The sequence below is a fragment of the Dermacentor andersoni genome, chromosome 1 (genome assembly GCF_023375885.2).
Source record: "Dermacentor andersoni chromosome 1, qqDerAnde1_hic_scaffold, whole genome shotgun sequence".
Classification (NCBI taxonomy): domain Eukaryota; kingdom Metazoa; phylum Arthropoda; class Arachnida; order Ixodida; family Ixodidae; genus Dermacentor; species Dermacentor andersoni.
This window is the reverse complement of record NC_092814.1, coordinates 156562543-156588654: the sequence shown is the minus strand read 5'-3', so window position 1 is coordinate 156588654 and position 26112 is coordinate 156562543. Positions and strand designations below refer to the sequence as shown.

The following is a 26112-nucleotide window of genomic DNA, read 5'->3' as shown; positions in this document are numbered from 1 at the left end:
TTAAAAAGCTTCTTTCGTCATTTCTTCACTTGATGGCGCTAGCTTCTTTACAAAAACTCCACTTGAAGCGGCGCGAAAACGGAACATACGAACTATAATACGGCTGCGTATGTGTGTGTGTCGTCTGGTTGTGTGGCTGGAATATGCCGCGTTTCGTCGCCAGGGCGGCGTGCAACGCACTCTTTTCGACGGGAACCAAAGGTCAGTGGGTCGCCTCGCATTGGGCGCTCACGGGAAGACTACAAATGAAGCTGTGCAGGGGGATATGGGTTGGACAAGTTTTGAAGTGAGGGAAGCTCGCAGTAAAATTGAGTATGAAGAACGGCTGAGGAATATGGAAGAAAGTAAATGGGCTGGGAGAGTGTTCAGGTATCTGTACAGGCAAAACATTGATTCACAGTGGAGGAAAAGAACTAGGAAGCTTACCAGCAAGTATGCGGCCTGTGGGGTGGGCAACACAGCAACAAGGAAGGTCAAGCGGAAAGTCAGAGAGGCTGAATTAATCTCATGGGTGGCGGCAATGGAAAACAAACCTGTCATGAGTAACTACTTAAGAGGAAAAAACGTAATCAGGAAAGAAACCATTTATGATAACTCAAAGGGAAGCTCATTACTTTTCTAAGCAAGATCGGGATGCCTTAGAACACGCACCTATAAAGCGAGATAAGAAGGAAGAAGAAGCATGTGCTTGCTGCGGTAAAGCTAGGGAAACGACGGAGCATATTTTATTAGAATTAGCGGTCGATTTAGGCACCACTGGCCTCCTTGAAGCCCTTGGGTTCAGCGGGAGCAGTGGTAAAGCAAACAGGTCCGCAATAGACATTAGTAAGAGGCGATTGGAGAATTGATGGAAGAAAAGTAGGGGAACGACAAAAGACGGAGACGTACAAAAGCACAGTTCGCAATAGGGGATCAGAGAATTTGGACGCGTTAGTTCATAGTGTTTTTTTTTTTTCTTTTTTCATTGGTTAACCTAGGTAGGATATTAGGCAGCATAGTAGCAAGAGCTTGGTGGCGCAACCCACCGCCCCGTTCCAAAGGGGACGCTCATAACATCCATCCATCCATCCATCCATCGATGCGCTGCCTATCCAGCGCTGGTTCCCCATGGGGCGGCCGCGCGGGCCTCATCTTGAAATCGGCGGTGAGTGCTGATAGGTTCGTGTGCGCTGTGTTCTCACCGCTTTGTTCGCGTTGAAGCGAGAGGCAGCACGGTCAATTCGCTCGCTGCTGCTGCCGCACTTTCTCACTCCAGCATTTTGACAGCGAGTTTCCACGGTCATCGAGCGCGATGTGTTCATGTTTGCTTGTGTGCGCGTGACACCATGCTAATTGTTACTTTAGTATGCGAATGTCAACGAGTTGATACGGCCGATAGTACTCTCCTTACTTCGTGAAGCTGTCTGCTAATTTGCTATCGCAATCGATGCTTCTCCGCCTTTCGGGCGAAAGTGCGACTTTTGTACCACCAGACATTATGAATTCCAAATGAGTTTTTGCATTTAGCATTTTTAAAATGGCGTTTTACGTGCCGAAACCACTATCTGGTTATGAAGCACGCTGGAATAATTTGGACCACGTGGGGTTCTTTAACGTGCACCTAAGTCTTAAGCACACGGGTGTTTTCGCATTCCCCCCCCCCCCCCATCGAAATGTGGCCGCCATGGCCAGGATTCGATCCCGTGACCATGTGCTTAGAAGCCCACCAAAGCCACCAAGCAACCGCGGCGGGTCACATTAGCATGGTACCACCAAAATACCCCTCAATGAAGTGCACTCGCTCAAAGTGAAACTAAATTTACGTTCTTCACTAGGTATGAGAGCTGCAAAGCTTGTCGAGTTGAGCCAAGTCTCAACTCTAAACGTTCTCCAAGCCTTCAAAGTTACCCATCCGACGCAAAGTGATATTACTGAAATATGATACTCGAGACTGCAAACTGGCACATCTCAAGGAATTAGTAGGCACACAGAATTAAGGCAAAGGGTCAGAAGCAAGGCTATCATTCCTAGAACTCAAGATGTATGTCATACCTTCGGCAAAAGCTCACCGAGGTCCTCGTGCACTCATAGTCTGCACAGGAAAACAGGTCGCACATAATTGCAGAACACCTTGCACATGCAAAATTGGCATCTGTGATCACCTCCGATAAGTTAAAAAAAAAAGAATATGTTCTTAAACAGCATGGGGGAGTAGTTGAGCCAGCTGTGTGAACCTACAAGTTGAGTTTTGACCACCTGAAGGTCTTGAACCTTCCACTCAAATAGGCACACAAGTTTTTGCCTTCAGTCTCTTATCAAAATATACCCGCTATGAATGGTCTCATGCTCGCAAGTAACGATCTCGTGCTTTGGTAACGGAAGCAGCACTTCTATACTCCATTTGTGCACAGCAGGTAATGCATAAAAATTAAATCATGGGGTTTTAGGTGCCGAAACCATGATCCGTATATTGACCATAGTGGGGTACTATGTATTAATTTTTACCACCTGGAGTTCTTTAACATGTAAAGTACACGGGTGCTTTTGCTTTTTGTTCCCATCGAAATGTGGCCGCCGTGGCCGGGATTTGATCCCGCAACCTCGTGCTTAGCAGCGCAACACCAGAGCCACTAAGTAACCACGGCAGGTACAGCAGGCAACGCTACGAAGTCTAGAAAAACCCTCATTGCTGAAATAATTTGTCACACATGAAAGATATCGGTAACATCGCGTAATTTGAAGCAACATTTAGTCATACTTTTAGGTAGCAGAATATAATGCAATTACATTGAAAGTGTTTTACTACCAAATGAGCGGAGGGAAAAGTTCCTGCAACCAGCGGCCACACAATGCATGCACTCGCAACTAAAACAGTACTTTGCATACTGGACGCACAAAAGTGAACAAATATGATTTGCCTTAAACTTACGAGTTCCAGAGAGTTGTAATACCTGGTACTTATTTCCTAGAAACACTGCCGATAAACTGCGCGTGTAACTTCAAAAATATTACACTGCCGAAATCAGACAAGGGGAGTCATACTGTACAGAATTTTATTTGCACACACAAAAATAAAAATGACTCCCTTGCTACTCATGACTTCTTTCATATGTAAAGGTATCTGTTCCATCAGCTGGCAAACAAACCAGCACAGACCTATGTGTATCCATAATGCGCTCAAATAACTTACAGCTCGTGCTCCCTTACATGATTACAAGAATAGTGCGCACTGTGCACCTAGCCTGCCTTGGTCCCCCTGCCCTTAACCCATAAAAAAGAAGCACTTTTGCCAGAGACACACCAGTGAGGCAAGACAGCTTTTGGAACCCTAGGATTCCAAGTTTTTGGTTTTCTTCTCATACTTGTCCAGCAGCACCTTTTTGTACAAGACCTGATTACTCCAGATCTCTGCAGCATAGCCATTCAGTGGGCTTGACACATTGGGTTCTGGAAAAAACAATGAGCAAGACCCAATGTTAGCGAGGCACCCGAATGTTATGTTGAGAAATACATACTTCAGGCACTTAAATACAGTTATGCAACTCTGACCAGATAAGTAGCGTCAAAGCAAGAAGTGCGTACAATGAACAACAAATAAAAAAAATTATTCGGATCCCACGCACTGCAGAAATCGATGTAAGCGAAGCTTTCTGTGCTGTTCGCTTTGACTCATGATAATTTGCAGTGATGTTGACAGTAAATGTTTAATTTCTTCAACATTTAGTCCAATATGAGAGCGGTGAGTTTTTGTTAACACTACCTTGTGTGCACTACTGCTGTTTCTCTGCATATTACACAAAACACACAGGGAGACGTGCTTGCTTGAGGCGTTATGCTCCATTGTTCATAAGCTTCGAGAGCGTTGAGGTTGAGCCTCACATGGAACATCGCATTGTGGCAGATGTGTTGAACGATAATTGAATTATGGGGCTGTACATGCATACCCACAATTGGATTATGAGGCCCGCCGTAGTGGCAGAGTACAGATTAATTTTGACAACCTGGTGTTCTTTAACATGCACCTAAGTCTAAGTGCAGAAGCATTTTTGTATTTCACAAAAATACAAGAATGTCAAAATGTAGCTGCCGTGGAGGGATTGAACTCACAACATCAAGCAGTGCTATAGCTGCAAAAATATCGCAGCAGGCACAGAAGGGTTGATTTGACATGCGAATACTTCTGTAGCGTCGCCTAGACCCTACGGTGCTTTAATGCGGCTTTGCGTCTGCATGCCCTGCGTCAGTTGTCCACTTGACAAATTCGCATGGTGTTTATTTTTCAAAAATAGCAGGAAGGTACCATACCGTAGAGCACTGCACGGGCCTGATTCTTCGACCCAGGCCTGGCCCGAGTTCACTTTATGAAGCCAGAGCCCAGGCCTGCCCCGGCCCGTGTTACTAAGCCCGGGCCCGTGTGCCGTGCATTAGGGGCATGTTAAAAGACCCCCTTGGCAGTCAAAATTAATGCCACTACGCGTACCTCATAATTACATTGTGGTTTTGCCACGTAAAGCACCACAATTCAACTGAACTAAGCTTAGCCAGGGCCCACATGTGCATGACCAGGCCCGGCCTGTAAGTAAACAACAAAATACCATTTTTTAATACAGATTGTAACGTATGTGTTAGCCTCATCTTCTTTAATCAGGTGCAGTGTATAATCAATAAAAGATTGAAATTTTTGGTTCCCCTATGGGAACATCAGTGATCTGGCCTACTGCCAGTGCTGTTATTTTTCCGCTGGTGCGTATGCATTTACCTTGATGATACAATTTGGTCCTATGAGGTCAATTAGCATGCAAATTTATATGTATACATATATACAAACAGGCGAATTTACGAGCATAAAGCATAAAATAAACGCACAAGTAGAAATAGTAAGCATTAGTGTTAAAATAATATAGTATTGGGAGTTACAGTAGCGCTATTGCAAACGCAGTAACAGAGAAATGGTCTGAAGAGCAGTTTTCATGTAACTTATTTTTCCTGATGCCGAAACAATGTTCGTTTTTGTGGAAAAGCTTTTGTGGATGTTTGTGGACGCACAAACATCGGCTCCCGATATCAATGATTTCACGAGGTTATTCACCCCAAATCGAAGTGAACTGTGTACCAACGAAAGCTGCAAGTTACACGGATTCCATGGATACCGGATTTATTTCGGTGGGTGGACTCTTTCTCAACACTTTCAGCATAAGAATTTTCAACCTCGGCGTGCAAAGGCAGGTAGGCCTAGGCCTAACACCGCAAGTCACTCACTACCGCCATGGAAATCGTCACCGGTGAGACGATATCGCCGGAAGACGCGAATGACCCGGGCTGGATCCCGGCATATAACCGCAAACCAAGCCAGTCAACCCCAAAGAACAAGTTCGTCAAATACATGTGGCAGACAAAGGGACGGCAATCACACCGCTGGACCGAACAGCGCATACCAGCACCTCGTCGCTACCTCGAGACTTCCTCAGCTACCGAGGGACATGCTTCGTATCATCGTGAGACCCCCCCCCCGAGACGGTCTCAACGTGGCCAAATCCACACCAGTGCAGGTTGAGCAAGCCCTCGCAATGGCAGCAGCCCTGGCTCAAGACTTCAGGGAAGACTCCATCTGCCCCAACGTAACTCAGAATATCTTCATCTGCACCCCCAGTGAACAGAACGCAAGAGCATATGCCACGGTGCAACAGATTAGCATGAAAGATACTATGTATTGGGTCGCAGTATACCCAGCTCCACCCGATGATACCTGCAAGGGCGTACTCTGAGGCATTGACCTCGAGCTCAACAGCTCCCAAATCCGAGAACTGATCGTCACGAAATGCAACCCCAATGCCTTGGAGGTGAAGGGAATCAAGAACACCACAGCTGTGACAATCTCTTTCCAAGGAATGGAAGTACCAAGTTACATCTACTGCAGAGCAAGCATTGTTTGATGCACACTCTTTCGCAGACACACGGAAGTTTGCAACAACTGTGGCAACATCGGTCACCGTGCGGATGTGTGCCCTAATACGAACACCTCCTGATGCCGGAACCGTGGGCTCAAAACACTGCCAGAAGATCACCAGTGTACTCCTCACTGCACCCTGTGCGGCGGACCACACCCCACCGCCGACAAGGACTGCAAACGCAAGTTTCAAGTCCCTTACATCTTGCGACAGAGACAGCGCCGCAGACGCAACCAACGCAGCCGCAGCCTCTCCCGAGGACCAAGCGGCGCCAGTCACCGCGACTCGAGCATCACCTCGGGAATTTCTGTAGCGACCACAAGGAGTCGCCCGGTCACGCCGACACCCGAGCGCCACAGAGCCCTTCGTAGCAGCCACTCCCACTCCAGAGGGCGCGCCCTACATCCGGCCACACCGAACTCACGTGGGCTGACCGAGTACAAGGGAAACAGCACCAGCAGCAGCAACAGGACGCCTCATCTACCAAACAGGTAACGTGGTCTTCATTGCCTGAGCATGTGAGCTAGATAGTCACAGCCCTACGACAGGAACTAGCGGGTCTCCAAGCCACCACACAAGTGCTTACAGCGCAGCTTAATGATGCGAAACAGCAGATTCAAACCCTTAAAGCTCCCAAACAAGCTCCACCGCAAGAGACAAATGTAAAAGTAAGCACAGCCAAATACAAACCCCCTCTGCTCCCAGAGACGGAAGAAGAGAGTAATGCACCGCAAGGCACCGTAGGCGAAATTCTGCGCCTCACGCGAGAGAACCTAGAAAGTATCCATACCCTAGCAAATCGTGTAGAAGTGGTGGAAAAGAAAGTCGGCATAAAAATTAAAAACAAAGCTAGTCAGCCACAAGAGATGGACACGACTCAGCACTCTTCGCCACTGATATATCCCCCGCAAAACCATCATGGCTAACACGACACGGGATACCTTAGAAATTTGGCAGTGGAATTGCGCTAGCTACGTGAAACGCAAATCCTCGCTGCAACAGTACCTAAAAATTCAAACCAAAAAGCCGCACGTAATACTATTACAAGAAACCCTATGAAAACCCTAACGCTCTCAGGGTACAGCCCGGTCTCCAATAGAGCAGGAGACGCCAGGAGAGGCATCGCCACGCTCGTTAATAGAAAAATCGCGCACATCGTTCATGACGTCCTACTGAAAAACAGTCGCATCAAGGCGATCCTAATTGAGCTCGTACCTAACCGACTCTTAAAACAAAGCGTTTTTGTACTGAACGTCTACAGCTCCCCCACGCACTACAAACAATCCTTCCACGCGATCCTTACTAAAGCCACATCATTGGCACGAAACTCACCGCTCATTATCGCAGGTGACTTCAACGCCCCCCACCCATCGTGGGGTTACCCCACCATCAAGCCTAGCAGCAACAACCTCTCGCGCGCAATAGATGACCTGTCCCTCACCCTGGTGACGGACCACAGGTTCCCCACCAGATTGGGTACGTCGACGCGACGCAATACTACGCCAGACCTCACGATACTCCGAAATGTAGCAAACTACATATGGATGAACAGGGCAGCGATCACTTCGTCATATGCACAGAAATACCAAACACGACGGAAGTTACGGAAGGAAGACACAAACACGTATGACTCCTTCGTGGAACTCCTCTCTGTGCCCGCTGTTTTTAGACATGCAACAAGAGCTAAAGTTACACCACTTCGTGAGCAAGCAGCAAGCAAAATAAATATTTAAGAGACCTCAAAACGAACCTAAAGGGTGACAAGTTGATTCTTCAATTGGACTTCGAAGAGAATTACAGTTTCCTTGTGCAAGATGCTCCCCAATCATACCACTGGGTAAATACACAAGCCACATTGCATCCCTTCGTCACATACTATCTGCAAAAAAACTAGTTCTCTTCTGGCAAAATCACTTGTGATTTTGGACTGTCTCAAACACACTACAGCTGCAGTGGCTACATTTCAAGATGAAGTACTCAATGTCTTAGAACATGAACTTCCTGATGTCAAAAAAGTTCACTTTTCCAACAGTGCATCGTCACAGTACAAGAACAATAAATATTTTGTAAACTTGTGCTACCATGAAAATGATTTTAGCTGCAGAGTGAAACTTTTTCGCGACCTCTCATGGTAAAAGCATTTTCGATGGCATTGGCGGCACCATGAAGCAGCTGGCAGCCAGGGCAAGTCTTCAGAGACCCTACAAGCGACATACCCTTGCACCCCATAAGCTATTTGCATGGTCAGAAAAAAATATCAAAGGTATATTTGTGCTCTGGGTGCCAGAGAGAAGGGTTGAAGCAAAGAAAGTTTAGCTCTCAGGAAGGTTTGAGTCTACAATCTCCCCCACAGGTAAGCTTCACCAAGTTTTACCATTTCATGCCATCATCACTGACCACTGTTAATGCTGGGTTCACCTCCCACTCAGCAACACAGGCATTTCAAGTGGCAAAGACCCTACGTCAGCAACGGGAGCAAGAACTGCAACTTCCACAATGATCGAAAATGGGTACACAACACAAGTTCTGCGTCTGTCGTATGTGCGCATGTAGTGACGTGGCAGTGAAGTAGTGCTCAACTCCCGACTACTAACTGGCAGCCTTTGGTGCATTTTCGAAACCTCCTGCCAGCCATCTGCGCTGTTTACTGCAAGTTTTCAGCAACACGAAAACACATAGCAGCATACTATCTTGCCACCTGCGTGGTCGCCGCATATTTCCGTTGCCCCAAGGAAGTATGGCAGCACAGTGAAGCGGACTTACGGGCCAGCGCCAAGACCCGCACAGCAGGTCTTGGTGGTTTTCTAACAGCCAGCTAACCGGTAATAACCATATAAGCATGAATAGTAGCTCCCCGTATCCGTGACAACCTAAATGATACAGAGGGTGCAAATGCAATCTTATTACAATTGCTGCCACAAATGTACTCATGATATATGCTACAAGCATGGCACTAAGAAGCAATTTACCATGCAAGTTTCTCTTAAACATGCAATGTCAGTGAACATAGCCCATGAACAAAAGCAGCCAATGAAGGAGCCACTCGTATACAAAGTATTGAAGTTTTCAAAAGGTAAACAGGCAAGGTAGAGGATGAAGAAAGATGGATGCTAATGTTTGCAGCAAAGTTTGCAGCAAGTTTGCTTTCTAGTTATATGTCAGTGCTCAGTTTTGCTTTTTGGGCTGATCCTCGATTTGCAAGAGCCAAGTTCACAGCTTGGGGAACATGTTCAAAGAGGTGTGCTTGTACTACTTGATTAGAACGAAAAGTTACAAAAATACACGTCCAAAATGCTTGCAGGTAAGACTGGACAAAAGGCTGTGTGTGTGTTGCACTCACAGGCACTAATATTTTTGGCAAATACCAGTCTTGGGAGTCTGAAGGCCTATACTAAGTCAACGTCGACTGTTGAAATGCCATTCCAGAAACCTCACAGTGCTCGTTTTGTGCCAAGAAAAAGACTTAGTTTACGAAAAAAATGCATCTGAAGGGTCATACCTTGTGGCAACGCTCGAGACTCTCACACGTCCCGTTACTTTTCCCTTATGGATCTCGCATCTTCTGCAATCTGGCTTCACCGCATGGCTTTGCTCCGGCGGTGGTCAGTGTTATTGCAGCATATTACGATAGATAGCGCGAGTGTTCCGCTGCTAACACCACCTAATGACAGGGTTGCTGTGGCATGAGTAGCCCTCTTTGGCTTGTGGACATTCCATGCGTGTGCCTATGCATGCATCTGCGAGACAGTCTCACAGGGGCTAGGAGCGCATCACTCTTCGCATGTTCATACATGCAAATGCCAGGAGTTGGCATTCAGCATGGGGGCGAACATATTCGCTCGCTATCCGGTCGCAGTGAGTCGGACTTCCTAGATTTGTCACGCGTGCCCATCAACATGTTTTGTGGATAGCAACTCGGCTAGCAGGCATTCGCATGTATGAAAGGTGCAATAAATGCCCTTGCGATTGTTTGCACTACTGTGTTGTCGTTCCTTTGACCCAAGAGCATGTGTGAGGCCCCCACATCTGGCTGCCCAACATGGACCTCTTGAGGCATCAGACAATAGTTTTGACAGTTTTGCTTGGTTTGAAGACAACCTTTGTTTGAACCGAAGCATAGGCCTAGAGTGGATTTTGATCGCTAGCGTCGGCGGTATGCTTTCTCGAGCGAGGCGACAGTTGCTGCAGCATTTGAACTTTTCAACATGTTGTTATGATCGACCTGTCAAGCGTGAGAGATATTCAGGCGTATATTCCCATGACAAGATGGTTTGCCTCATCCCAGAAAAGGCTGTTACAATAAGCCTGGACATCCACCTGTCAAGTGTGAGAAGCATTCAAGTGGGCATCCCCATGTCGACGTAATTGCCCTCTTCTCCGAAACTGCGTCACCCTTTTTTTCCCCGAGCTGACACAAAGGGAAGGACTAAGAGAAGAAAACCCAAAGGGCAAGGGGTCGTCGACAGCAGAACCAGACGAAAACACTAATACTTCCACAGGCTCCCCAAGACAGCGGCGACCACAAGACAACAAGGGGTTATATAAGGCCGTCCTGGCCCCCGTGTTAATCAGAACCGCTCAGGACTCAGATAAGAGTCGCAACCATATACCAATGAAGTGAATACAATCTTTTCTACTTTCTTCACGATGCCCAGCTTCGTCGTCGTTTTTAGATTCTTGCAGTGAAAATTTACCTCACCCGGTCGAGATCGTATCAATGCTAAGCCTTTTAGATAGTTCTATTTAAGAACATTCGTCGGTACGAAAGCCATGTGGTCGGCATCCAGGGAGAGCAAGGCCCAGCACCCTCGGAGCATTGGCAAGCCAGAAGAGAGCGAGCACGTGGGTGGTCCGAATTTTTGATGTAACTAGCTTCTTCTATCTCTCCGACTCTGGTGAAGTCATGACTCTGGAAGCCAGGTGGCCCGGGCCACAGGTGCCGCTACGGGATGTCTAGTATTGCGGCCTGGCACCGGGCACTCCGACACCGTCCGGGACGGTGGGCGCCGTCAACTCAGATGCTGTGTGCACCGAGCGGGGTAGGACCACCTCACAGCTGACATCTCCTAGTAGTTGCCTGTATTGCACCCATTTTGGATGTTGTTTTTGGATTCCGGTTGTTGTCAGGGTAACAACGCATTAGGCCTAAGGCATTATGAAACTGCCTGTCACACGTGGAGGGACACACCTTGTTGGTTGGACCAGGGCGTTGAGGTGTCGCGCTTTGCTTCCCTCATTCTAGTTAGCTTCGCACGAATTGAAATTATTCGTTCGACTCAAGAGAGCAAGCTTCGTACACACGAACTTCGCATCTGATATCTGCACGAAATTTTGTCGCCGGACTGAACACCGCACCACATGGGCGATGCACATGCACAATTCCTCCCCTTTGCACTAATTTAGTGTTTGCAGAGGGTGTTGAGTGTACGCAGCGTGAGCATAGTCACCCCTGGTTTGCTGTCAACTGCACACTGTCTGAGCTGCTGCCCTGGACTACGATTGAGCCACCCTAGGTTATGGAGATATGTGGTCAGTCCACCAAAGCAACTGCAGCGGCTGGCTGCCTGTGTCCCGCTCGCATCCCTTGGTGGCTGTTAAAAGAGGTGGCAGTTACCAACAGCTACTGCGGCTCTCGCCTGCAGGGCACGTTGGCACAAGCAACACTTGCTCGTGCAGACTGGTTCTTCATCATTTTTGGGATTCTGGCCTGGAGTCATGCCGTCAAGTCGCAAGGCTGATGTTGCGACCAACGGATGTCAACGGTATACCCTAGACATAGTCGGTGCGGGTTATGGACAGTGCATGAACATTTTCTTGGTATGGTTACTGCCGCATGTACCCCTTGTTCACGAAGCACACATTGAGGTTAGACTATGTGACATGTTTCACCGAAGTATGCAGTGATTTAAGGTTGGGGAGGATGTGGAGGTGCTCGACTCTCACGCATCCCCTAATGCTGTTTTCCCTGCATGGCTCTTGCGTCTTCTGTTATCTGGCTTCTCTGCATGGCTTTGCGCCGGCGGTGGTCGGTGTGATTGCAGCATATTACAATAGATGGCGCCAGTGTTGCACTACTAACACCACCTAACAGCCAGGTTACTGGGGCGCGAATAGCAGTGGGCTTTCCCTCTTTGGCTCAAGATCAGCAAGCGGCGCGGATGTTCCATGCGTGTGCTGATGCAAGCTTCTGTGAGGCCATCTCATGCCACCATTTGCATGACCGTACATGCGAATGACCAGGCGTTGGTGTCCAGCATGGGGGCGAACATATTCGCTCGCTATCCGGTTGCGGTGAGTCGGACTTTCTAGGTTTGTCCCGCACACAGATCAGCATGTTTTGTGGATAGCAACTCGGCTAGCAGGCATTGGTTTATGAAAGGTGCAATAAATAACCTTGTGATTGCACTACTGTGTTGTTCCTTTGTCCCAAGAGCACATGTGAGATCCCACAACCTTTAGCACAATTCAAATCGCCCAGCTCCGAGTGGGAAGCGGTGATGAGTAAAATGGGGCCCGACAGACGACACAGCAAGCGCAGCTTTATGCAATAACGAAACTACTGAAATGCAAAAGCATGGGCAAAGTGCCGGAAACGAAACCTTTCGACCACCTACGTCGTCAAGGATAATGCCAATGAATTCTTTTTTCTAAAAATCGAAAAGGACTGAACTAGCATTTTCATCTTATAAGGCAAAAGAATGATCTTTTTATTACGAGTGGTTGAGTACTAGTGACAGAATTATAATGAGGAGTGCCTTCATTATCAGGCTAGTACTTGACTGTCCCGGGGGAGTCTCCAATTATGTTCTGCATTAACCTGAATTCCTCGATTACTAGAGCTCTGTTCACAATAATATTGACGCCTTAGATGTTCTCTAGCACCAATCTATCACTTTAGCTCGAATTAATATTTGCCTTTAGTGTCTGAAGTCTAAATAAAGCCAGAACCAACAGCAGTACTGTAAACACAGCTTTATGCTCAGTCAAACTGAAAGCTCTTGGGCCTGGGGATTTAATAGATGTAGTCACACTGGAACAAAAAAACGGGAGAAATATCTAGGAAGCGAAATTCCCTTTACACATTCGCCATTGCAAATCGCACTGGGGTGATTTAAATCACAGAGGCTTAGTTTTGGGGCCATAGCACACTTAGTGCCCTGAGTTACGTCTCAATACGGCAATGAACATTTCTTAGATGCTTTCCACGAGGCAGTCCTTTCATCAGCGCGCACCCAGACGATGCCGGGGCGCGACAGACTGTGACGCGCAAACAAAGGAACTCACTTCAAGATGACAACTACCGCGAAGATCCCTCTACCTGAACCGGACCCTCACAAGCTGAACTGGCTAATTGATAAAAGGGGTCAATGTTGAGGTCTACCGTGGGAGCAGCGTTGACTTCGGTTTCCCAAACTACCCCGCAGTTGCGCCATATGCGGGTGCAATGGTGCAACATAGGGGGCAGAGCCAGCAGAACCGTGTGAAATCATGGGTGGGATTTTGCGACCAATTTGACAATTGTGATTGGCCGAGATACAGTCATCAGATTCCCTAACCTAGACTCCTAAGGAAGATGACGGTTTTAAAAGTGGTGACCTTTGGTGCAGTGAGGTGTGTGCTGACGTGTACTGATGCGCTCAGATGTTTAATATGCTGCTACATGGAGTGGGCTTCTGTGTCTAAAGCCAGTGAAAATAATGCAAAATAAACCCTTTATCTTTCACTACTACTAATGGACTCATCCCTGTACCGGGTGGATTCATGGAACGCTACCTAGAGCCGCAACACCCGCTACGCTCCAATTACACATCTCACTTGGAAATAATCAAGTGTAAGCAGCGTTCATTTCCTACTGTTCATGTTTCATTCCAGCACGGTAATACAGTCGAGACCCGCGGTAACGAAATACCGAGGGAACGAAATTCTCGCCGCAACGAAATATTTTCGGATCCCCGGCGAACAGCCATAGGAGTCAATGCATTTCTTATCTCGCGACAACGAAACTTTTTTCTATAGCAATCCCTCATCAACGAAATTTTCTGAAACGACAGTCCGCAAATAATCTACTCATGTAATACTAGTAGTGTCCGGAAACTGCTCAAATGCATTCGTTGTGCGCTTAAATTGCATTAACTACCGCCACAGCACACTTGCATGGCCGCCGCCATCATTGTTTACAATAAAAAAAGCCTCGCACCACCTCTCGTGACAGACGACAGCGATGATGATGATGGTGGTCGTTCGCCGTCGCAACGGGACGATCGCAACGGGTGACTGCGCAGTGTCCGGGCCAAAAATGCAATTAGCATTTAAATGATACAAATAAAAAAAAAGAAGACCAGAACCGTAGGCGATCTCGCAGTGAGCACATTTTATTTAATCCTGTGTGCCATTACAGCTTGTGCTAAATGCGGAGCGAAACGCCTGCGTCCGTGGCAGCCAAATCGACATCTACAACACGTGAAGGCTCCGATAACCCGGATGACGCTTTAGTATCAGTGGACTTTGTGTACCGCCGCACATGGTCGTTTGCTCAGTGTGGTTGGTGCTAGAGTGCGTCAATGGTGTGTCTCTGTGCCGATCGGACCATTTGCTTTGACACCCTGCTAAGATGCCGCCTCCAACCAAAAAGAGGAAATTTATCACACTGCAGGATAAGGCTGAAATTATTGCCCAAGCTGGAAAGGGCAGGAAGAAAATGGATATCGCCAAAGAATTTGGAATTGCGTGCAGTTCGATATCGACGATTCTGAAAAACAAGGCCTCCATTCTCGGCGCGCTCGGAAATGGTGTGAGTGCGAAAAACAAAACGGTGAGCGCTGCGGCTTTTCCAGACGTTGACAAGGCGGTGTTTGCATGGTTTTGTGAACAGCGTGCCAACAAAGTGCCGCTGTCTGGCAGAGTTCTTCAGCAGAAAGCGCTGGACTTCGCATGCATTCTCGGGCACGCTGATTTTAAGGCTAGCCCTGGCTGGTTGAGCCGTTTCAAAGCCCGCCACGACATAGTGGCCAAAATCATTTCCGGGGAGGCAGCAGCCGTCGACCCTTTGACAACGTCGTCGTGGCTGCTGACCAACAAAGAAGTATTGGACCAGTACAAGCCCTCGGACATTTACAACGCAGATGAGACGGCCTTATTCTACGAGATGCTGCCATCGAAGACCCTGGACTTAAAAGGCCAAGAATGCCGCGGGGGGAAACACAGCAAGCGGCGTGTAACAATTTTGTTGTGCACCAACATGGACGGCACAGATAAACGGCCACTACTTGTGATCGGCAGAAGTAAGAAGCCCCGCTGCTTCAAGGGAAATCGTCGGCTGCCCGTACAGTACACCGCGAACCTGAAGGCATGGATGACCCGGGCCATATTTGGCAGCTGGCTCGAGGCCTTCGATACGGACATGCGGAAGGCAGGCAGATCGGTCTGCCTTTTTGTGGACAATTGCAGTGCCCATCATGTCGATGACGTGGAACTGGGAAACGTGCGCTTGGTTTTTTTTCCACCGAACTGCACTTCCGTGCTGCAGCCGCTTGATCAAGGTGTAATAAGATGTGTCGATAACAGAAACTGCAGCCCCAGTATCAATAAGCGCAATTGCGGCGGTTCCTTCGACCAAAACGTCCAATAAATTGCGTGGCGACTGTGCAGGCCTTGTAGAAGTCGCGAAGCTTGCAGTTCGTGCCTGCGGAACTGCAGCAACTAGTTTCCCTCGCTAGGTGACTGGCGGCGACGTAAGGGGGAAAGTGAGCGACGACGTGGTGATGGCGAACGATGGGCGCCGACAGGGCGTCGAGGAGGCGGCGAAAACTCGTGGTCTGGAAGCATCGCATGCCCGGTAGTATCGTGGGAATATGTATATCCAGGCGGTGCGACAGTAGCATTAGCAGGTGGCATGCGACGATGGCAGAAGCGCGCGACGTGGCCGGCGACACCGCAAGCAAAGCATATGGGTCGGTTGTCGCGTGTGCGCCAAGGGGTTTGAACTGGGCGTCGAGATGGAATGGGAGGCGACGTGGGAGGAGGTGCAGCTTGAAGTCGCATTGACGCCGGAAACGAGAACGTCGGCGGCGCAGGTCGCGCGGCGACTTCTGCATAGGTCAGAGGTGCAGCCACGGGAGGGCAGGGTTGGGCGAAAGGTAAAGACCCAGCAAGTTCCTCGCGAATGGCCCACCTAATGGGAGCAGCCAGAGATGTGTCAGGCTGGGGAGGTCCATCGTTGAGAGGCAGCATAGACAATTGGCGCGCCACCTCCTCACGAATGAAATCCTTAATCTCAACAGAGAGAGATGCTGCTGGCGTGGTGTTTGAGCGAAGCGTGAGGCCCGCGAGAGAGTCGCCAGGTGCGAGAGCACTGCGCGCAAGGACCCTTTGTCGACGCAGCTCATCGAAGCTCTGGCAAAGAGTGACGACAGCTGCGACAGAAGTAGGGTTCCGCGCCAGGAGCATTTGAAAAGCGTCGTCCTCGATGCCCTTGAGGATGTGCTTCACCTTGTCCTCTTCAGTCATGGTGGAATCGACACGGGCGCAAATATCAACGACATCCTCTATGTAACTAGTATAAGTCTCGCCGGGCTGTTGAGCGCGCTGGCGGAGGCGCTGTTCAGCATGGAGTTTTCGCAAGGCTGGGCGACCGAAGACTTCCGCGAATGCAGTTTTGAAAGCGGACCAGGTTTGCAGTTCCCGTTCGTGATTGTGGAACCAGAGGTTCGCAACGTCAGCAAGATAGAAGATGAAGCTACGGAGCTTCGTCGGGTCATCCCACTTGTTGTGTTCACTGACGCGCTCGTAGGTAGAGAGCCAATCTTCTACGTCAGTCTCACCTGATCCGCTAAAAACAGGGGGGTCCCGCTGCCGTTGCACGGCGCCGCAGATGACAGGAGCGGCAGATGCGCCAAGCGGATTGTTGGCAGCGTCGTTCATAGTAGCGGCTGGAGCAGATGTTAAAGTTCGGCTGCGAAGCTCCAGGGTGAGGTCGGGGAGTGCAGCACCTTCCACCAAATGTAATAAGATGATTTATTATAAGGCACTAGGCACAGTCTAGTCGCACTGGCAGTAGGCGAACGCTGATCGCGTGCACAGCCGACACAAGAGCGCCTTCTTCGTCTTCCTCTTCACCACAAAGGCGTCATTCGTAGCGTCAAGTGCGCCTACAAGGAGAGGTTGATTCAGCGTCTGCTGCTGAACCTCCAGTTGAAGCGTCCCACCGTAGTGGACATGTTCATGGCGCTTGAGATGATGGCCGCCGCATGGGTTGCGACGTCGCCAGGCGTGATAGCTAATTGTTTTAATCATGCCGGCTTCATTGCCACTCGGCAAGCATCATGCGCTGATCCAGTGGCATCGCAAGAAGATTCGCCTGAAGGTGCACTAGTTGACAGTGCTGACGGCGCAGTGCCGCCATCGCTGGCCCACGCATGGGATGAACTTTCTGCCGTGACAGATGGTGTTCCGGATGGCCTCAGCATCAATGAGTTCCTTTGTGTGGATGAAGGTGTTGTCGTCCATGAAGGGGTGACTGATGAAGTCATCATAAGTAGCATTTGCCAAGGTGCCGACGACGCTGACGACCACCAGACACCAAATCAAGAGAGGACTGCGAACCCGCGGGATGTGTTGAATGCCTTCGATGTAATTGGATCATTTTTCGGTGAGCATGATGACGAGGTAGCAATGGACCACTTCTTGCAGTGCGAGTCGAGAGCAGTAAAATTGCTGCAAGGCAAGGCTCGGCAAAGTAAGCTGACTGACTTTTGGCAATAAATTGCCAAAACTGCCAAATTGCCCTTATTGCAAGCCAGTTCCCTTCCCTGTCTTTTCTGCCTCATTCTCGCGCTAACGAAATTCCCGCAAAAGCGAAACGTTTTGCTTTCCCCGGCGATTTCGTTATTGCGGGTTTAGACTGTATGCGTGTGTACAAGTGAAATTTATGACCAGCATGGTACAGTTGCACTGCGCTACCCCTCGATCTGAATTTTGATCATGTGATCAAACAGCCATTTGTGCAAGCAAGCTGTTAACCCTTTTGGACAAGTGTTTACAAGCAACAAACCCCCAAAAATGTGTTTCTTGAAGAGTTTTGGTTTTGAGTACGAAGTTTCTGGCTATACACCCTCAGCCAGCATTAAATGATAGGCTGCAAGCATCATTTGTTGGATTAGAGCGGCTGGTGTGCAACTAGCTTTCTTTAGAAAGTGTGGTCAGAGGAGAAAGACCGTTGCAAAATCCTGGTGGTATCACATAGTTAATACAGTCAACAACTGAATTTTCGGATGCCCAAATTTTTGGACATGCCCGATATTTCGGACGTCTTCGCGGCACCGCCACGAGCCCCATAGAAGCAATGTATAAGAACATCTGAAGTTTCGGACGCTCGAACCCCCCGCCGTCCAATTTTCCGGACTTTATGACACGACGGAAGGTCCTTTGGCTCCTCGAGCAGCACCCTTGCGAAGGAAATCGACTTGCAGCCGATGCATATCACCGCTTTGAACCACAACTAGCCGAATCTAGCCGTCCCACACCGATTTAGTATGGCCACACTGGCTATGTTCATCGCCGCACTTCCGCCTCCGGCGGAGTTTCCGGAGCGGTGCCATTTCATTTTTTTTGCGCAGGCCACGTTTTGGCTAGTGTGGTGTGTGGTTGTGCTGTTGTGTCAAGTGTGCTCTGCGACGCACTGTTGACTCTTTCTTTCATCGGTGTACAGTGCTGACATGACCCTTGCTCAGATCGAGGCGAATATGATCGCATGCAACCGGAACGCCGTCCAAACAACAATCAACAAGTTCTTCAAGCCACTGCAGCAATAACACCGGCTGCCCGACGATGCACATGCACATAATAAACCGGCAGTCGGCAGCATACAGAGTTTTTGAACGGCTCTTTTTATAGCCACTTCACTGATGCTTTGGCAGGGTTTCGGAAGCCTGGTACTTCGCCCTTTACCTCTAGATCCGAGAAAAAAAGAAAAAAGTTGCGTTTTTTTGCATGGATTCATTTTTTCTGACTGCCTGAATTTTCGGACGTTTTTACGTTCCCTAGAGGGAACGGTCGTTGACTGTATAGAAAAAATGCAATGTACACTTGTTTCACAAGTGTACATTGAACTGTCAAAACAAGAACTGTCAGTACAAGTTTCAGACTGCAAACCCATTGGTTAAAAGGCTTCTGCAAAATATCTTTTCATTATATATCCTTATTCTCGGTGTACTTTGCACAATTTGATGAAAAATAAACATCTTTAATTATTTCTGCACCTTGACCTTAAAGGGACACTAAAGGCAACTATTAAGTCGACGTTGACTATTGGAATACCACTCCAGAAACCTCACAATGCTTGTTTTGTGCCAAGAAAAGACTTGGTGTACGTGAAAATTGCATCTGAATGGTCCGAATACCTTTTTCGTAATTCAAATCTCCCGCCACCCGACCAGGGGAGTGGTGACGTTCAAAGCGCCATCACCACCTTTGTTGCCGTCGGTGAGTAAAACGGCGCCCGGCAGACGGCGGTACTGGTGCACTGGTGCATTCGCCGCTGCAGCTACTTTTTGGTCAAGTGGCGTAGACCGTTCGGGCATCCCGCGACATCACATGGAAGTTGAATTCTCTGCTACTTGCAGTTTGTGCGAGATTCACAAGCCAGCAAAACCAGCGGAGCACTACGCGATAATGAAACTACTGAAATGCCAAAGCATGGGTGGCGCAGAGACGAGCAAAAATGAAACCTTTAGACCGTCCGCGTCGCTGTCAAGGGTAAATTAAATTAGTTCTTTTTTCTAAGAATGAAATAGAACTGGACAAGTAGCATTTTATTTCGTCTTATAATACAATACAAGGATGTTTTTATAACGATTGGTTGAGTAGTAGCGACAGGATATAACAGAGGAGTGCTTTTGTCATCTGGCAAGTACTTGAATGTCCCAGGGGAGTCTCTGATCACGTCTTGCATTTACCTCAATGTCTCAATTATTAAGGCTCTGTTCACGATAACATTGACGCCTTAGGTATTCTTGAGCACTAATCTATCACTTTAGCTTGACCTAATACAGTGGAACACCGTTCATACGTTTTTCACCGGACAGAGGAAAAAAAACGTAACAGCCGGGAAAACTCAACAGTGACGAAAGCTCCGAAAATGAATGAAAAAAGTGCAGCTTCAACTATAGACAATTTATTTCCACAAAGTGCGCTTAGAACTTAAAAAAGTCTAGAATGGTGGCTTGCCGTTTCTTTCACTCTCTAGAAATTACCACACGTTTCTCAATAGCCTGGAAGGCCGCACTGCTGTCAGCGTCGCTGTGAGGTGCGACGTACCTGCGGAGGAGGTCCAGAGCCGTGACGGCTTCTCCAAAGCTAGGATTTGGCAACTCCCCGGCATCATTCGGCTCGTACTCCTCGTCGTCACCGCGCCATGGCAATGGCAACGGACGAAGGAATATCCGCGGGAAATTTTGCCCTCTTTGGCGTAATCATGCTAACGCGCTAATGATTGTTTAGTATTGCTGCGGAGTGCGCGCGCCCGAGCAGCCCGGTTTCGCGCAGCGCGGCGTGGGAGAAATGTAAACAAGAGAGGAGAGCTGGCCCGATAGGCGGAGCAATGCCAACTTCCGGCTTCCCTTTAGCTATAGCTTCACAAAGAGTGACGTCAGGGCCTCTCCTGAGTTTGCTTCCTCCGTGAGTCGACCCGTCCAACCATAGAGTTTCTTACAAAAATTTTTGTAGAAAACTATGCGTCCAACAAACCATGCGGGGACCGTAATCACAGTGATGATAGCGAGAGTATTTTTTCACGAATGGCCACCTAGTGGCGGCCTCTCGAACTGGCGTGCGGCTTCTTGCAGCCAGTTCCATAGCCAAGCTCGTTCAAAACTCGTCAAAAGTCAAAATGGCCGTTCAAGCGCGTTGCCTACTTTAGCCCAGGCGGGTTCGGGTTGCGACGCATCATGCGGGAACGTTTTCACAGCTACTACGTAACAGCGGGGTTCCTTATACATTGGATCCTACGGAAGCTATGCCGGGACCGGATGAAAACGACGTAGCAGCCGGGAAAACGCAGCAGTGAGGAACGTAACAGCGGGGTTCTACTGTATTTGCCTTTAGTGTCCCTTTAAAGGGTTGATTATTGGTTGCAGACCCACTGCTATTCAAGTTATTCTCTTGAAAACTATTGTAGCCCTAAATATTCACTGCAAACCAAAAAGCAGACATTGGCACAAGTCCCAACCCCAGTTTTCAAGGAATTCCGCATGTGTGTCACCTCCTTGTCTCGTCAATTTCGGCTGTTATTCGTTCACAATTCAAGGAGCACATTTATTTTCAAGAAGTTTTAAGGTCCCCGTCCCTTGAATCTGTTTTTCCAAATTCAGATGCTTTCAAGAATATCAAGGAGGTGTACAAACCCTGCAGCAAGTACCTATCTGTACACATAGCGCAACATGCATGTGTGACATATGTGACATACGTGACACAAAAATCATCAAACATGCATGTATGCTTTTACAAAATCGCAAGAACAAGCTACACACATGCACTTCAGCCATGGAGCAATATATCATTAGGAGGGGAACTTCTCTCTCCCTTGGCCTGATCGTGCCATGAATAAATTGTGCTCCATGCTTTGTGGGCTTATGCGCCCGCCACGCCATTTTGTTGCAAGCAGTTAACCTAGGGCACTCCACCATAGCTTCCGAGATTGCACTGATACATGCCTGTGTGATTTCAGAGGCCGCAGTTTCACGACTTGGAGACACTGAGTAAAATAAGCTGCATGGCTGCTATGCAGAAGCACATGTGAGCAATCGACTGGGTGAGCAGACAGAATTCGGCAGTAATTGATGGCACATTCCATGCCCTTAGAATGTGTCGTGATCAAATGTGTCAATTGATGTCTCCTTAGCATTGTCTGCCACATGCTGCAGGAAACCACACCTCTCCTCATCCTGCATGACTTTACATGATCATCAACAACGCTGGCATGGTAGAGATGATTCCTCTCCTAAAGCTATCTTGTTCCAAGACATCAGTTAAAGCAGGTGTCCATTGCATTACTCAATACTGTTGGTTTTGGATCTAACAACCGATCTATGCCAAAGGGAGAAAATTTAGAGACAAGGATTTAATTCAAGCTCAGACTTGTTGACATATTAGTAATGAACCATTCTGCAACCACCTTCAGGTATAATTTGAATCTGATGGCAAACAGAAAAGCAAGCTTCTAACCCATGTAAATGACTGAAGCAATAGTTTATACAGGCACAATCAACAAGCAAGCAACCCAAACCATGTGTCATGACCACAGGTAAGTTGATGGTGACTTCCTTTCAGTACAATATTTCTGCTTACTCAAGCACAGCAGAAAACATCTACAGTCAAACCCACTTGCATGCTTTACGCGAAGCTTGCCAACATCCTTCTCCACGTAGTGCAGCAGAAGGTTCCTCGTGAAAACGAAGCCCTGGAAGGGACTGAATCATCTGCCGGGCCTCCTGCGAGGACAACGTTGAGGCAGCCTGCCCTACCGCGTCATCACTGCCGTCGCTATCTGGTACAAGCACGTTTGTGACGATCGCCTCATCGGTTAGAAACACTTAGCTTCCAAATCTATAGCCATGCGCTCTGTTTTCACCGACAACGTCGTGCATTGCCGATGATCAGCGGGTGGATCGGCCATCTTTTGTTTCGATAGCGAGTCAAGCGGGGCTGAGAAACCGCATGGCCAAGAACAATTTCAATGCAACCAACAAAGACGAATGAGGAGCCAGCGAGTGACATGCGAGCAATCGAGCAATCTTCGAGCAGCGCAGTTGGCGCGGTCCATTCGTGTTTCGGAGGGTGGAGCGGCGTAGAGCTATGGGCGCAGCCCATTTGTGTTCGGAGGGGTGGAAGGGCAACGGGAGAGAGCCACGCGGAGATGGCTCGAAAATTAGCGCGCAGTGGTTGTTAGAGCAGTGGCCCGTCATGCAGCTGCTCAAATTTGTAGTTTTCCTTTCTTCTTTTCAAGGATTTCGCATTTCACTACCTTTCAGCTCGGACACCCAGCAGCCAGACTTCATCGTTATAACCGATAATGCGGCATAGGGGCATTGTAGCAAGCAGGTTATTTCACCATGGAAAACATACGAAAGTTGACGGTGCAGCAGCTTCTCAATATTATAACCAATATGTTGTTAAAACCGGTATCGTTATATGTGGGTTCGACTGTACACCAAATAAAAGGCCACCAAGGTAGCTGCTAATGAACACACAGAAGAAAAAACAAAGCGAAAATGCCTGTTTTGATGCAAGCTTTTCAAAATTAAATCATTTAGTGCAATAATTTTTTGTGACACGATTCACATTACCTCAGAAAATTGCAAGTGGCATTGAATGGTGCAAAAACATCACACTAGTTACACCCTCTTATCTCATTCTTGCACACATGAGCAATATCTAAAGGAGGTAAGGTGTGCCTCACCTTCATCATAGCTACGCTGTTTTTAACCATTAGACAAATAAGCAATGCATTTTGCAGATAGCTTCGCATACTTTAAAATGCTCTATTAGAGAAACATGTTCAATGCAAACACATGAACGCACTGGCGGATACTCACCTCCCAACAATGACTGAATAGAGAGCAGCACGGTGCGGACATCTAACAAAGCAGTCCACTTTTCTTTGAGGATGTCAAGGCAAATGTTCCCCTGGGTATCCACATTGGGGTGAAAGCAGGGGGTCTCAAAGCGGACCTGTGGGCTTTCATAGGGGTAGGCACTAGGGAACTCCAGCCTAAGCCGATACACCAACTTCTCATATACCTGAAACAATACATTTTTCAGTGGGTGCTCTGAATTTCATTGTGACAATGCACAAAAAAAAAAAAAAAAAAGATTAATAGAAAGGGGGAGGGGGGTACAAATATCACCCCACCACACACACACACACACCGACATCTCATAACTGAGTAACATCTACAATGGTGTTTAAAAGCAGCTGACTTAAACAATATCAAAAGAAAATGGGAAATAGACACATATACCCAGGAGAAGCATTCATTTTAGGTGCATGCTTTTGCATCAACTCTCTGAACGAAATGGCCCAATTTCTTTGAAGTGAATCGACATCTGTGATCACGAAAAAAAATAAAAAAAAAAGGAGGTGAGGGATATGTATTGTGGAATGTATTCCACTTGTAGGCATGAGCAAGCCTACAGGTAAGGTTGCAGCCGTGCATGATTGTAGGAGGAGCTTTTTTTTTAGGTAGGCATTTAAAGGAGTACTGACAAAAAATTCCAATGTGGTTTTGTTTGCTTTGATAAGCTGCTAATACCCAGTAATCATGGTATGCAACCTCACTTACTTCAGAGCACGACAGGTAATTAGTTGGAGTCTAATTTTTTAGCAACCAGTCCAAGTTTCATTTCAGAGAGCAATGAGATGGGCCAAAGAAGGAATGTAAACACAGCTGGGCACGTGATCGCAAAAACCTCTGACGTATGCGCTGACACACACACTGGCGTGCGAGCTTCGTGTCGCCATTTTGTCTGCTATGCCTGCACGTGCTTTGCCATCATCGTCATCATTGTTTTTGTTGTCCAGCGGCAACAATTTTCTGCAGGCGGGAGTCGCCACTGTAATAGACATAACCAATCACTTTCGATTCGACCCACCAGAAAGCAGCGACTCAGATATTGCGGCCGGTGACAGCGAGGACAAGCCTCAAAACCCTCACATTGGCGGCACATTCAATAGTAAGACACGACAAATCGGTGTCGAACAACAAAAACTGCCGTCTGCAGTTGCAGCGACACGGAGAGTGTCCCACCACAAGCAACAACCAAGAAGAGCACATGCAAGCAGCATGGCAGCCAACAAAAATTCATGACATAGAGTTATCTCAGTTGTTTACAATCCTTCCTTGATGTCGATGCCGAGAGGTGCTACGTTTTGTGGATGTTCTAAGCTATATTCGCCCTTGATATTTTGCAGATGATGTGCTTGTGCCCACATAAATCGATCTCATGTGTTATCTCCACTTCGAAATTTTATGTCAGTGCTCCTTTAAGAAAGCTTCTACTACAATCATGCATGGCAGCAACTTGCCACAGCTAGGCAATGGATGATGGCTCAATGCTGCTGTCCATAAATAAAATACGCCAACTACAAATTCAGGTATTACATTTTGTAACTTTGGGGGTGAAATGTGAAAACACCTGTGTGCTTACAGATTTGGGTGCATGTTAAAGAACCCCAGGTGGTCCAAATTATCCCGAAAGCAAAAGTTTGAGTTTTTGAATTTCGCGCCTAATCCGTTCTTTCCGTTCCATTCTTTTTTTTTTTTCATATTTAGGCTGCATTGCCTCAGAAAACGTTCCTGAAATTCACCATGTCCAATCTTTGCCTCCTTTAGAACACAATGTTGTCTATCCAAGTCGAATGTATCTATTAAAGCTTGCCTTGAGCACATGCCTTTTGTGTGATATGTATGCATTTTACTAACGATGGGTAAGCTTTAGACGCAGCATATACTACAAGCAGCAGCAGCAAAGCTGGAATAGCAAAGAGTGCAAACAACAAATTATTTTAGAGCAAAAGCTCTACTTCTCAAGGTACTACAGTAAAACCTTGTTAAACCGTACCCGCTTAAACAGTAGTTTCGTTTTAAAAGTAGTAAAGTCAAATCCCCGACTCAGCGGCCATTGAACATGTGTTTTGTAACCGCATAAACCGTACCAGCTTATTGCGTACGCATCGGTTAAAACGTAGTGTTTCCACTTTTCGTCGCGCAAACACGGCGGTGCGTCATCTCCATTGGGCGGCCCGGCAGAACAACAAGCCTCAGAGATTGGAACAACGGCCTCCAAGCGCCCAGTGCGTTTGCGTGTGAAGCCACATCAACATGAACATAATTTCGATGCCACGCCAGAGAGTGTTGCGGCGTCGTGCATGCAAGGACTCGCGTCATGCCGAAGCTCGGATAAAAGAGACGCCGGGTGCTCAGCATGGAAGAAAAATTAGACATTGTCCATGCTATCGAACGTGACACGAAGAAGTCAGCACTGGCACGCGACAGGGATCTGCTGTTGACTACAGTGTGTGGCATTTGGAATGCGAAGAAGTTGCTCGGCAGCGCTGCTGTGACCGCGAAGAGATGTCGGCTACGAGGTTCGACTTTTCGCCATCGTTGCCTCTGTTGCCGAAGTGTCGACT

The 26112-nt window shown here is 47.8% G+C and overlaps 2 protein-coding genes across 2 annotated transcripts in view; one reads left to right on the top strand and one right to left on the bottom strand.

Moving 5' to 3' along the window:
- Nucleotides 1-3015: 3015 nt before the first annotated feature.
- LOC126547427 (ubiquitin-conjugating enzyme E2 C-like) overlaps nucleotides 3016-26112 on the bottom strand; it is a 32162-nt gene continuing 9065 nt past the window's right edge. The window contains exons 4-5 of the mRNA XM_050195430.3: nucleotides 23516-23720; nucleotides 3016-3426 (exon numbers count right to left, since the gene is read on the bottom strand). Coding sequence (XP_050051387.2) covers nucleotides 3308-3426; nucleotides 23516-23720 — 324 coding nt within the window. The 3' untranslated portion in view covers nucleotides 3016-3307. The remainder of the gene's footprint in view (nucleotides 3427-23515; nucleotides 23721-26112) is intronic.
- Nucleotides 14488-21873, top strand: LOC140215454 (tigger transposable element-derived protein 6-like). The gene is made up of 3 exons (XM_072285999.1): nucleotides 14488-15466; nucleotides 17050-17574; nucleotides 21845-21873. The coding sequence occupies exons 1-3, from the start codon at nucleotides 14539-14541 to the stop codon at nucleotides 21871-21873; spliced, it is 1482 nt and encodes a 493-aa protein (XP_072142100.1). The 5' UTR covers nucleotides 14488-14538.

Coding starts and splice junctions, on each gene's coding strand:
- LOC140215454 (XM_072285999.1), top strand. CDS start 14,539: ATGCCGCCTCCAACCAAAAAGAGGAAATTTATCACACTGCAGGATAAG. Junction 15,467..17,049: donor GCTGCAGCCGCTTGATCAAG/GTGTAATAAGAT, acceptor TTCACCACAAAG/GCGTCATTCGTAGCGTCAAG. Junction 17,575..21,844: donor TGTAATTGGATCATTTTTCG/GTGAGCATGATG, acceptor CACATGCTGCAG/GAAACCACACCTCTCCTCAT.